This window comes from Miniopterus natalensis, chromosome 17 (genome assembly GCF_054644295.1).
Source record: "Miniopterus natalensis isolate mMinNat1 chromosome 17, mMinNat1.hap1, whole genome shotgun sequence".
In the NCBI taxonomy this organism is placed as follows: domain Eukaryota; kingdom Metazoa; phylum Chordata; class Mammalia; order Chiroptera; family Miniopteridae; genus Miniopterus; species Miniopterus natalensis.
In genome coordinates, this window is record NC_142097.1 from 35,995,936 (window position 1) to 36,008,657 (window position 12,722).

Sequence of the window (12,722 nt, forward strand, 5' to 3'; positions counted from 1 at the left end):
TGGGGTATGAAAGGCTGGCAAGGAAAAACTAGATTCTGGGCATCTGGGGTGTCAAGCAGCCTGAGGTTTTGTGTCTGAGGCACTTTCAGTTCCATGCATGGGTTCCTCTGCCCGGGGTTCTCAGAGGTAGGAATAGGTGAAGGCTCTAGCTTGCTCCTTGGTTTAGTAGCAAGAATATGCCATTAATCATAACAGTGGCTAAGAATGAGTGTTAGTCTGTGCCAAGCACTATACCCAGTGGAGGCCTGGTCTCTGCTTGATGCCTGGGAATGGGGTGAGGGAGGCAGAGCCCTGCCTGAGCCCTGTCTCCTTCCCTGTAGACCCCTTGCTGAGCCCATCCCCAGCAGCATCGCCCCCTGCCCCGGGCACTGATCTCTCCTACCTCAACGGCACCTTCCGGCTGCTGCAGAAGCCACTGAGCTGGCATGATGCCCTCCTGCTGTGTGAGAGCCGCAATACCAGCCTCGCACACGTGCTTGACCCCTACACCCAGGCCTTCCTCACACAGGCCACCCGAGGTCTGCGTTCACCACTCTGGATTGGGCTGGCCAGCGAAGAGGTGGGCTCCCAAACTGCCCTGATTTCCCTCCCTGTCCCTTACTAACCCCCTGCCTCCCCTGTCCCCACCTCCCTGGCTGGTTCCCTTCCTCCCACCCTCATGGTTCCCTCCTGCCCAGGGCTCCCGGAGATACTCCTGGGTCTCAGAGGAGCCGCTGAGCTATGTGAGCTGGCAGGACAGGGAGCCCCAACATATAGGGGGCTGCGCCTATGTGGATATGGATGGGGCCTGGCGCACGACCAGCTGTGAAACCAAGTTGCAGGGAGCTGTGTGTGGAGTTAACAGTGGTGAGTGCCCACCTGCTAGGGTAGAGGGGTGGGTAAGGCATAGACCACTCCTGGGAGGACTCTGGGCCACTTCCTCAATTCTGTACCCCACAGGGCCCCCTCCTTCTCGAAGAATAAATTACCATGGCAGCTGTCCCCAGGACCTGGCTGAATCTTCATGGATTCCCTTCCGGGAGCACTGTTACTCCTTCCACATGGAGCTGAAGCTGGGCCACAAAGAGGCACTGCAGCGCTGCCAGCAAGGTGGGCAGGGCGGGCTAGAGCCCACTGGGCATTTCAGTTGGTGACCCCTCTCGTGGACACTCAGGCCCTATGAACACAGTCTCCACTCTACACTCTTCCCATAGGCACTCACTTGTAAGTGCCCCATCACATTCCATATAGACGGACTGTATGTGGCATTACACGTATCACCCCCCCCCACTGTGCACCATGAATGCAGGGACTCCACACCATCCTCTACTCAGGCTGCCTGAGAGCGGGGCTGGGGCTTCTGGGGGGCTCTGCTACCCCAGGGAGATGCGCCTGCCCTGATGTGGACCTCCCTTGTCTCCAGTGGGTGGGATGGTCCTGTCCATTCGGGATGAGATGGAGAACGTGTTTGTCTGGGAGCACCTGCAGAGCTCTGAGGGCCAGAGTCGGGGTGCCTGGCTAGGCATGAACTTCAACCCCAAAGGTGGGTACCCTGTGTGTGTGGAGTGGGGAGGGTAAGGCCTCCGGCTGTAGGGGAGATGCCCTTCACCAGGGCTTGGTGGGGTGAGGACTTGTGGGAGGGAGAATGGGTTCTAGAACAGGCTTGCTCTCTCCCACCTGCTCTACCTTGTCAGTCCTCCCCATACCCCCTCAGAGCCTTCTTTCCCATAGGAGGCACCCTGGTCTGGCAGGACAACACAGCTGTGAACTACTCCAACTGGGGGCCCCCGGGCCTGGGCCCCAGCATGCTGAGCCACAACAGCTGCTACTGGATCCAGAGCAGCAGCGGGCTGTGGCGGCCAGGCGCCTGCACCAACATCACCATGGGCGTTGTCTGCAAGCTCCCTCGAGGTGAGTGCCCCGACAGGCACATCGCTCAGCCTCCCTCCCCCACGAAGCTGGCACTGGGGTGCGGCCCGGGGCCACTTCTCATTCTGCAGGAGACACAGTGCAGGGGAAGGCATGAGCAGACAGGCCTGGGCCACCCGAACTGTCCCCTGGGATAAATCGGTCTGGATGGAGCACTGGTTGTTCTACAAATTTCCAAGCTAGATAGCAAACCCGTCATTTTGTAGTGGTTAAGGGCATGGGCAGGGTTCAAGCCCCAGGCAAACCACTTACCCACTCTGTGACCTTGGGCAGGTTACTTCAACTCTGTGGCCTCAGTTTCCTCATATGTAAAATGGGGATAACAACAGTACCTACAAGATTAAATGAGCTAACAGTGTCTGGCACTCAGTGGGGCTCTATATGTGTTTGCTGCTGCTGCTGCTTACGATGATTACTACTACTAGTACTAACTAGTCCCTCCCTCTCTCTTCCCACAGCTGAGGAGAGCAGCTTCTCCCCATCAGGTGAGTGGAAGACTCCTTTCCCCTCATTCCGGGAGGTGAGAGGCAGGTTGCCTGGCAGTGGCAGGGCTTCTTGACCAAGTGTCCGTCTTGCCACAGCAGCGCTCCCAGAGAACCCAGCGGCCCTGGTGGTGGTGCTGATGGCAGTGCTGCTGCTCCTGGCCCTGGTGACCGCAGCCCTGATCCTCTACCGGAGGCGACAGAGTGTCGAGCGTGGGGCCTTTGAGGGTGCCCGCTACAGCCGCAGCAGCTCCTCTGGTCCTGGCGAGGCCACAGAGAAGAACATTCTGGTGTCTGACATGGAAATGAACGAGCAGCAGGAGTAGAGCCCAGGGTGTGGGCAGGGCCTGGGCAGGAGGAGCTGGGTCAGCTGGCCCCCCCCCCCCAGCTTCCAGTGCAGATGGCCTATGGAGGGATGGGAGCTGCTATTGGGGGCTGGGGCTGGGCAGAGCCTGGGCTGGTGGGATCCCTCCCTCCCATGAGGGCTGGGCTGACACCTGGCTGAGTGCATGTGGTGTCTCCCTTTTGGGGGTTCTAAGGTCTAAGGTCTTGTCACCTGGGCCTGGGCCCCCATGGTAACCAGAGGCAGGACAGAAGGCTCCTTCTCCCCAGACCTCCCTGCCCTGGCCAGCTGACCAAACCCCCAGGACCCCCTCATTGCAGAGCCTGAGGAGGCTCTGCTGAGCCCTTAGCCAGCCTCTGTCGCTTATCTCCTTCCCACCTGGCAGCCTCAGCTCTGAGCCCCTTGCCCTGTCCCCTCTCCCTGCTTCTCACCCGGCCCTTCCTTCTGAGCCAGGGCCCTGGGGTTTGGGAAATCTTCTTGCTCTTGGAGGTCAGCCTGAGGGATCCAAGCATCCATCACTCTGGTGCTTGCTGCGGTGGCCTTGGGGTGTGGCAGGGGCAGTCTGGGTCGGGCCTGAGAACCAGGGCACCAGTGTGGTGTCAGCTGGGCTGGAGACAGAACCAGGGAAAGACACTCAACCTCCTGGGGGTGACCGGGCTAGGCTGGGGTGTCATCTCCTGCCGGTTGGGGGAGGGCTCTTAAAAGTTCCTGAAGAGTCCCCTGTGGGGACCAAAATAAGTTCCCCTAATGTTTCCAGCTCCTGGCTCTGGTTTGGAGAGAGGAGGGGGTTGCTAGTCTTGGGGCCTCAGAGGAGCTGGAGCCAGGTGCACGCCCCCTAGTGGAGCCCAGGGGAACAGCACCCCTGCTCCTGAGGGGCCGTGCGGGGAGCTGACCCACTGCCTTTCCGAGAGGCTGGAATCCCGGCCGCTGCGGGGCGTACAGCCAGTCCTGGTGCCACAGCGCGGGACAATGTGAACACGGACTCAAAGACATGGTCCTTTTTTTTGTAGTTTTTTAAAAAAATGTGCCATTATTTTCAAAAAAGAAAAAAGAAAAGCACACAAATAAAACACCTGTAAGAGGCTTGAGAGGGGTTCCTGCCTTGTCCTGTTGTGGGCCTTGTTCCTCATATCGCTTACGAGATAAATGTCATTCTTTAGCTGGCATCATTCGTTATTTCTGCAGTGCTCCATTGTGCTTCTATCTCTGGGCCCCCAGGGACACCCTCGCTCCGTCTCTTCCTCCGGCCCTCCGCGACCTTTCCTGTCTGGGCCTGCTCACCCTTCTCTCTGTTCCTGGGGAATTGTGTGTGGGCCTGAGCTCGGGCAACTTAGCTCAACTTTCAACAGGTGTAAATCAGGAGGCCAGGCCTCACCTCCTCGGCTTGCTTTCAGGGTCCTGGAGGATTGAGTGAGCTCATCTGTGCAGAGCAGTTAGCGCTTCGAGCTCATGCAGTAAGTGCCCCATAAATGTCAGCTGTTACTGTGATTCCTGGGTTGTGGCTCGGGGGGAGCACTTATGGTGCCCCGGCCAGCCCTGGGTGGGGGCACCACGCCATCCACCTTCCAGGGCAGCCTCTGAGTTTTGGGAAAGCACACACCTGTCCTCGGGAGTTTGGGCACTGAAACTACCAAGAGGCAGGCCTTCCCCCACCCGCCTTCGCTCACTCAGACGATTCTTGAGCCGGAGATACAGCCAAGAACAAGGAGACAGCCCTGCCAGCAAAGGATGGCCAGCTCTGCCAGGGCAGCCAGGTGCTGTGGGGAGGGCGAATGCCGGCCGGGGAGGGTGTGCTGGTTTGGACATGGGTCGGGGAGGGGTTCACCAGAGGTACGTGAGGGAATGAGCAGTGCACACACGTGAGCCAGGTCCCAGGCACAAGTGCCCGTGGTCCTGTTGTGGGGGTCCTTGGTGCTTCAGGGGACCAGCAGGGAGGCCAGGCTGGCTGGAGCTCAAGGAAGGGGAAGGTAGAGGGGTGGGGGCAGGGAGGTCGGGGGGGCCCAGTTGCGCAGCAGTAGAGAGTGTGGGTGTTGGTGTAAGTAGAGTGGAAAGTCAGTGGGAATGGCTAATCTGATTGACCTCTTAAGGAGGTGCTTTGGCTCGTGACTACAGTGGTGGTCAGATCTGTGCCCGTGCGTTTTACCTTGTTCGTGATTTTTTAAAACAAGTTTCCACTGCTCTGAATAGGTAATAGGGTCACATGCTTCAAAGCATAAATGATATAAAAAAGATGCATATTGAGAAGTTGCACCCTGTCCTTACCTGGCCGTTTTCTGGGGAGCCGCAGGGGGTGCTTGTGAGCTGTTTTGCTGAGGTCAAGTCCAAGGCCCTCCTCTAGCTCCTGTGCAGCCCAGCAGCAGCAACTGGACTCTTTAGAGAGGGAGCCCCAATCCCTTGAGTGGGGACTGGAGGGCCCATAATGATGAATCTAACCTGTAGTGATTCACTCTCCAAACTGAGGAACAGCTTTCTCTGTGCATTAAATGCCCTGTCATGGACCACAGCCCAGCTGCAGGGAGTCCCCCTGGGACAGAAGCCCTTGCCATGGGAGGGAAGAAAAGCTGAGGGGTGAAGACAGGGTCACGAGCTCCTGGGGTGGCAGAAGCGGCTGAGGAAGTGGGGACCCAAATGCCCTTTACTGTCTGGAGGCAGTGGCTGGCTGAGTGTCCAGAAGTTTTTTGGTTTTTTTAAATTTTTTAAAATTTTTAAAATTTTTTATTGATGTTAGAGGGAGGGAGAAAGAGAGAGAGAAGGAGAGGGAGAGAGGGGGGAGAAACATTGATGTGAGAGGAAACATTAGTATAGGCCAGGGACCAACCCACAACTTGGGTTATGTGCCTGGACTCGAAATCAAACCTGCCACGTTCTGGTGTACAGGACGACACTCCAACCAACTGAGCCACCTGGCCAGGGCAAGCGTTCATGGGTGTAAATCACTCCAGAAATACCTGTCCTCACTCCTCTCTCCTTTGCTGGTGGCTGAGGTCCTCGCCAGAGCCCTGCCCCCACCCACAAGCACTTCAGACAGCTTCATGGGCCTTGGGGCCCCCCACAGACCTTGTTCTCCTTGCTGGGGTATTCCCCCCGCAAGAGGAGAGTAGGGGCAGGAGAGGGGCTCTGGGCACAGCCATTTGCCTCTGGCTCCAGGGTAGCCCTGTTCTAGCAGAGCACACGGCTGAGCCTCCTTTCTTTCTGCTCATTTCAGTCCACTAAGTGTTAAGCACCTCCTCTAACATGCCATCTCTGCTGGGAGGGGGAGGCCCTGAGGCGTGTCCCCATGGGCCCGGAAAAAAGGCACTTACTGTATGCCAGGCACTGAGCCTGACCTTCCCTGGCAGGACTGAACCAGCCCAGCTCTGGCCACCTGGATGCTCAGTGACAGCTCACTGAATCCATGAATGAATGGGAGAGTGGTGTCAGGCCTTTAACAGCCTCTTCTTGTCAGGGCAGAGATGCCTCCTCCTAGGTGTCCTGGCAGAGCTGGCCTGGCTCAGTGGGCAGAGCTGGGAGGCCGCAGGGGTGAGGAGCCGGCCAGCCACACCACATGGCTCTCCTGGAACACAGCCACCCAGATCCTGCCAAGCTGCCTTGAGCACTAGGGCTGAGTCTGTTGCAGGGACAAGGTAAAGATTATATCTTGAGGGCGGACCCCAAGGAAGGGAGGCAGAAAGAGGGAGGAAAAGGGAAAGGAGTTGGGATAAATCAGGAGAGGCTGCCAGCGGGACTGGCGTAAGATCAAAGTGCCCAGATGTTCAGGCCTGGCCTGATGTTCTTTATCTTAGGGGCCTGGGCTGCCAAGAGCCCCAGGAAAAGGCTGACTTCAGTCTTGAGCTGCTGATTTCAGCCCCTCCTTGTCCAGAAAAGCAGGCGGGGTGCCAGCCCTGGAGAAAGGAAAGACCGAAGCAGCAAGCTGGCCCCTCCCACTTGAAACAGGTTTGGTGCTGGCAGTCAGTGCAAAAAAATGGACTATCTTCCAGTACCAACTGATGGCAGAACTTTTGTTTTAGCTCGTATAGGGAAATCCTGGTCAATCAAGGTTTTCTCGTCCAGTTGGCATTTTCTCCTTTCCTCCTCTAAGTTCTGAGGTCTTATGGAGTGTCGAGGGATTGTCACTGCATGTCCCTGCTGGCTAATAGAGACGCTCTTCTGTATCTCTGGGGCTTGGGAAACTCTGGATGGTGTCTTTCCTGGTACTGGAACTGCAGGGGATTCAGGACATTGCCTTGGACATGCCATTCCTCCATGATAATGATAATAAAAATACTTATTGAGTAGTTACTAGTGCTGCCCTGTTCCTAACTGCTTACCGTGAATTAACTCACTTTGTCTTCTCAATGCACCACGAAGTAGGTGCTGTTGGCCCTTTTTACAGATGAGGAAACTGAGGCACAGAGTCGAACTTGCCCTGCCACCGCTCCTCCACCCTCCCTGCACTATACAAAGTGTTGGGGGTGGGCAGTGAGGACTGGGGAGCCCCCTTACAATCCTGCAGGCAGGCTCTGAGAGTCAAGAACTTTGTCTTGACTCTCATCAAGACAAAGAATCTGCCATCTCCTGAGGGTTTTGGAGGCCTCTTTTGAGTTTATGGGCCAAGAATGACTTTGCTTTTGGTCTGTGGCGTCCCTTCCAAGGCAGTGACAGGCTTCCCCAGCTCTCTGAAACGGAGCATTCCTACGAACCCTCTCGTAAGCCGAAATGGCGTCAAGCGAAGGTGAGCATTCCCAGACCCCAAATTCAACGCGCAGGGCCTTCGTTTCGTTCACCATGACCCAAACGCTTAATCAGGTCCGATTTTACACTAAGTGTCAACGCCTGTGTGCACTCTCTCAGGCCCTTCTGATCCCTTAGGCACATCTTGCTGCCAGGTGCACAGAATAAATCAAGACGAAGCGCCGACGCTCACAGACAGCGCCGGCTGCGGGGCTGGAAGCTGGGACGCTGAGCGCGGCCCCGGGAAGGAGCTCGGGGCGCCACGCTCGCTGCCAGAAGGGCTCCTGGCGGCACACACGCTGAACGCGTTTCTCTTTTTTCCTAAACGTGAAATTTCAGACTCCCTTCAGTTAACGAACACGTACTAGTGTAGGTCTTTCATAAAAATGAAGTGACGGAAAGCAAACTTTGAAAAGAGCCGGGGATGCACTCTGGCTGGTTTGGCTCCGTGGCTAGAGCATCGCCCTAAAGGGGCTGACGGACGGGCCCGGGCCCGGGCTCGATTCTGGCCAAGGGCACGGGCCTCTGTTGCCGGCGCCATCCCCGGCCCCGCGAGAGGCAACCAATCGGTGTCTCTCTCACATTGATGTTTCTCTCTCTCTCGTTCTCCTTTCCACTGTCTCTGAAAAGCAATGGAAAAGTGTCCTCGGGTGGGGGTTAAAAGAGGGGAGGGGGATACTTACATCAGGTAGCACAGGGCTGGGGTAGGACCATGAGGTGTAATGTCTGGAATGCACATGGATGAGGTGAGGGCTCGCTTGATATGTAGACATTCTCTCCCTCTCTCTCTCTCTCACCCAAGGATATTTTTTCCATTGCTTTTCAGAGAGAGTGGGAGGGAGGGAGGGGAGGGGGGGGAGGGGGAGGGAGAGGGAGAGGGAGAGAAACATTGATGTGAGATAGAAACATCAGTTGGTTGCCTCCTCCATGCACCCCGACCCAGGATCAAACCCACAACCTGGGTTTGTGCCCTGACTGGGAATTGAACCTGCGACCCTTCAGCCTGCGGGACGACATTCTAACCAACTGAGCCACACTGGCCAGGGCCATAGGGTTCGCTCATATTAAGTAGAGTTTAATGAACTTTGGTAAATTCGTCCAGTTGTGTAAACACCTGCACGAACCTGCTTTAGGGCACCGTCAGCAGCCAGCGTCCTCTCCAGCTGTCTGCAGTTAGTCTCTCTGTTCCTGGTCCCAACCCCCGTGACCACGGATCTTTCTGTCTCTACAGTTTTGCCTTTTCTAGAAACTGCATATAAATAGATCATACAATAGGTAGTCTTTCATGTCTGGCTTATTTTACTTGGCATAATTTTGCATGTGTCAGTTTGTGCTCCATCTTTTATTTTTTGACCACACACACACACACACACACACACACACACTTCTCATGAGCCTTCTTTGGTCTTTTTTGACCCCGTTTGATCTGGTCTTTAGCCCTAAAATGTAATTAGGAGAGAAGCGTGGAGTCCACATACCAATCAGGTCCTTACCAGGCCACAGGTGTGTCATCCCTCTGACAGTGATGGTGCAGAGCAAGGAAAAGTGGAGGTGGGGAGGGGACTGTGAGCTAGGCTTCCCCGTCCTCCCAGTTGGAGGCCCCAAGCCTTTGCCCAATGCGACCGAAATAAGCTCAAAACAAAGCTGGGTGAATTAAGTCAGTTTACTGAATACACGGCTCGATTCCACTCAGGGTGGAGGCCTGAACAGGTGCCCTCAGCAGAGGGACCCCAGGCCACTGGACTTGTCGGGGCTGCTGGGTCCCATGGGGATTCTGGGTTGAGGGGCAGCAGCAGGGCAGCCTGTGGGTGCTCAGCAAGGCCAGGCTGCTTGGCCTACGCTGTCGGACTGGGCTGGTGGCTGTTGCTGTCCGTAGACGCTCAAGCCAGGCCCCAAGAAGAGAGTGGCATAAAGTGCAAATGGTAACTGAGGACACACTGGTCTCGGTTTCAGTAAAGAGGAGGAGGGAGGGAGGCATCTGAGGACATAGAAAGGGTGGCTGGGGGAGAGGTCTCTGCCGAGCTCCATGGCCAGCTCCTTGCTAGGTGACCCGGCTGTTGCTTTCATAAGTGTTTTCATTTCCATCTCCCAACTCAGAATCTGGAAAGCAAGAAGATCTCTCAGGCTGTACAGCCACAGCAGACTGCGGGATCTGTCATGGACGGGCATGGCACTGCCTCCCCTCCTGCCCCCCCTCAGCCCCCCCAGCCGGCCACACACGTGCTGCAGTGCCTGGAACAGTGTGGGGAACAGAGACCGCAGTCTGGGCTGGGAAATTCCTAGACTTCCCACTGGGCTTCCAGCCAGGCCAGGGCAGGGCAGCTGGACTGTAAGCCCCTCAAGGAAAGCATTTTACTCATCTCCACATCCCCACGGGGCCTGGTGCTACAAATGTTTTCAGGATGAATAGCTGGAGGAGCCTCTCAGGGTAATGTCCCCACATAAACTCACTTCCTTAACTTGTCAGGAAAGTGAGAACTGGCCTAGGTTTTCAGAAGTCTTCCAGGGATCAAATGGCTAGAAGCAGAGGGTCATGTGATGGGAGGGAGGGCAGAGAGGGAGTGGGACGGCACTGGGTTCTGAGTGAGGAGATGGAATCGGGGTAGAGGCTCTTTATTCTTGGAGGGAACTCTTGTTCTCAATATCTTTCTTTCCCCATTGGCTTGAGTGAGTGCTCCCTGACTATGTGGAAACTTTCTGTCTGTTGAAGAAGGGCAGGGGGCAGGAGCAGTCGACATCCCCCCATGCCTACCTGGACCCTCTCAGCTTCTACCTCCACCACAAAGAAGCCTCAGCCCCACAAGCTTCCCGTTTCCTCACCCATCCTGTTCTTTACCCCAAGGCCAGTTGCCTTGACTTGTGCAAATGGGGAGGTGCTCTGGCCCAGCCTTTGTCCTGAAGGCCCTTGTGCCTGCTCCTGTTCACACCTGTATTGATAGCTGCAGGAGGCATTGCTACCCCCCTGCCCTTGGACTTGGCTGTGATGACAGTGATTTGTGCCAGCTGGAAGGCATTTGTCAGGGGGGCTGGGTCACAGAAAGGTGTGACAGGTTGTGAGACCTGGGCACACCCACCCAGGGACTCTCCCCAGCTGCCCTTATCTCTGTGTGTGCCACCTGTGGCATTTGTGTGTTGCTTTGGTTACCAGGTGCGGGGGGGGGGGTGCCTGGTGAGAAGGCTGGCATGGTCACCACAGAGCCACAAGGAGGCTGGCATTTCTTTGTGCCACCTAGTGGGCCCTGATGTTTTGCCTTTTTTCCTCCCTGTCTACCTGAACTAAGCTAGGACGGCAGGTCACAGCTGTGACTCAGCTCTGGCAACCTATCTTAAAGTGCTGCCAACCAGGTGAGTCATGCCAGGCTGCTGGGGACCCAAGAAGAGTGTGGCCCGCGGGAGGGTGGGAGGCATGTGGCTCTGCCTCTGGCTGGCCTGGCTCTTTTCTTGATCATGGCGCTGGCGGGAAGCCAGGCAAGGGCGGCATCCTGACCAGCGTGCCAAGACCGTCCCTCCGCAGCGCTTCACTCCACCTCAGCTGTGCCCGCCAGCCTCTGGGGTGTGCAGGGCTGGGGCAGGCAGAGGGGACCGAGATTTACATTTCCAGGGGACAACTGGCTGCGCCCGTATTGGTGCCCGGAGAGGGTGGTCCTAGAGCTAACCCGTTTCCTTCAGTAGGATGGCAAGTGACATCATTTCGAGCAACACGGGAGGACAGCAGGGAGGGCTCCCGGGGTCCCCTTCGTGGAGACTCTTTTTTAAGCATCACCCCAGGGATGCCCTTCTCCTGCCCAGGCCCCTGGGGAAAAAGTTGCTCCTCAGGGCCCCAGGGGCAGCAGGGCGGCAGCGGCCCGCGCTGGGCACTAGGGGGCGCCCCTGCCCAGCCGAACCCGCCCGGGCGCGCCCGGCTGCGGCAGGTTTCCCCGAACCGGGAAGAGCCACGGGCGCCTCCGGGGCGGGGCCTGGGGAGGGGCGCAGCCGGGCGCGGCGCCGAGACCCTGCCCGGAGCCTCGGGCCCCCGCGTCCTCCCGGGCGCCCAAAGGCGGCTCGCTGGCGCGCCCTTTCCGGAGCAGGGGTCTCGCCAAATGCGGAGATTAGGACCAGCGAGGCGAGGCGCCGAGGCGTTTTCCGCGAGAGGGGGTGTGTGCGCCCGCGACACAAAGGTCTTTTCTCGGCCGCACCGCTCCCTCCCCGGCTGCCGGAGGGGGAGCAGCCGCTCTGGGTCTGCCCTGGGGACAGTGCTGGATGCGGGGGTGGCGGCCAGAGTGGCCCCAGAGGACGCGAAGCAGCGCTGCGCCCTCGCCGAGCTCCGCTGGGCAGCGCGGTCGCGCCTAAGGCTGGGACTCTGTGGGCTCCCTTTGTGAGCAGGGGAGGTCCCCTCCCACGTCCCTGAAAATGCCCCCCTCCCCCGGGTTCTCAGAGGAGCGTGCCCTGCATAGTAAACTGGGTCCTCCAGAGTCATCGTCTGGGCCTCACCCGCTGCGGCTGTGAGCTCCTGTAGCGTCTCCAGGCAGGTCGACGGGGTTCCCCCAAAGCATCCCCGCGACCAGCTGCGCGCTGATCGCCAGAGGTCACCCCTTGGCCTGACCCGAGTCTCTGGGAGGGGCCCAGGAGTCTACTTTTGGTAAGTCCCCAGTGATTCTGATGGCAAAGCCGGTGTGGGATTTACTGCCCTAAACCTTTGAGGGCAGGCAGTTGTAAAATTTCAACCCAGAATAGCCTCCAGGGACGGCCTTGTCACATCCCCGCTCAGATCACTGTAATGTTGATTCTCCCTGCTGCTGGAGAGGGCCTTCCCGAGTCTGACTGCAGGCCCTCCTGCTTTAATTACCACATTTTCTTCGGCTGGGTTTTCTCTGAGAGAATGAACCCCTTTGAAGGCAGGTGTGCCTCCTAAGAGGGATCTTTTCCAGGAGGCCTATTTTCCATGTTCAATCTTTGAGTCCCACAGACCCATTTGATTGGACCGAATGGTGAGGAAACCCAATAAAAGCCACCAGCTTGTGACTGAATGTGGTTCCTTCCGGTAATGGCCAAACAGCCCCCTTCCAGGGTGGGAAGATAACCGGAGAGGCTCCCCAAGTACTGCAGGCTGGAGAATTCCAGCAAAGGAAAAGGGAAAAACCTGCAGCGAGTCATCCTACGCCGGACAAGACTGCCTTCCCTTTTGTTGGCCTTTCCCTTGCTTTCCGGATGAATTAAAAGTCTTATCTGCTCTGCATCCAGTACTTGGACTCGCCTTCCTGATTACTGCAGCTAGAGTTTCCCAAGCTTGGTGGGGCTAT

General features: G+C 57.2%; 2 protein-coding genes across 5 annotated transcripts in view; one reads left to right on the forward strand and one right to left on the reverse strand.

Moving 5' to 3' along the window:
- Window positions 1-3,821, forward strand: part of MRC2 (mannose receptor C-type 2) — a 50,773-nt gene extending 46,952 nt beyond the window's left edge. Inside the window, exons 24-30 of one of the 4 annotated variants that reach the window (XM_016204129.2) lie at window positions 321-559; window positions 678-846; window positions 940-1,089; window positions 1,403-1,522; window positions 1,711-1,890; window positions 2,367-2,393; window positions 2,490-3,821. In XM_016204129.2, the coding sequence (XP_016059615.2) occupies window positions 321-559; window positions 678-846; window positions 940-1,089; window positions 1,403-1,522; window positions 1,711-1,890; window positions 2,367-2,393; window positions 2,490-2,716 (1,112 nt within the window). In that variant the 3' untranslated portion in view covers window positions 2,717-3,821. Of the gene's footprint in view, window positions 1-320; window positions 560-677; window positions 847-939; window positions 1,090-1,402; window positions 1,523-1,673; window positions 1,891-2,366; window positions 2,394-2,489 lie in introns of all 4 variants that reach the window. The other 3 variants (XM_016204136.2, XM_016204143.2, XM_016204150.2) reach the window with 3 other exon arrangements.
- A 5,663-nt stretch (window positions 3,822-9,484) lies between these two features.
- The window catches only part of MARCHF10 (membrane associated ring-CH-type finger 10), a 59,390-nt gene continuing 56,152 nt past the window's right edge, over window positions 9,485-12,722 (reverse strand). The window contains exon 10 of the mRNA XM_016204832.2: window positions 9,485-9,543. Within this exon, the coding sequence (XP_016060318.2) occupies window positions 9,485-9,543 (59 nt within the window). The remainder of the gene's footprint in view (window positions 9,544-12,722) is intronic.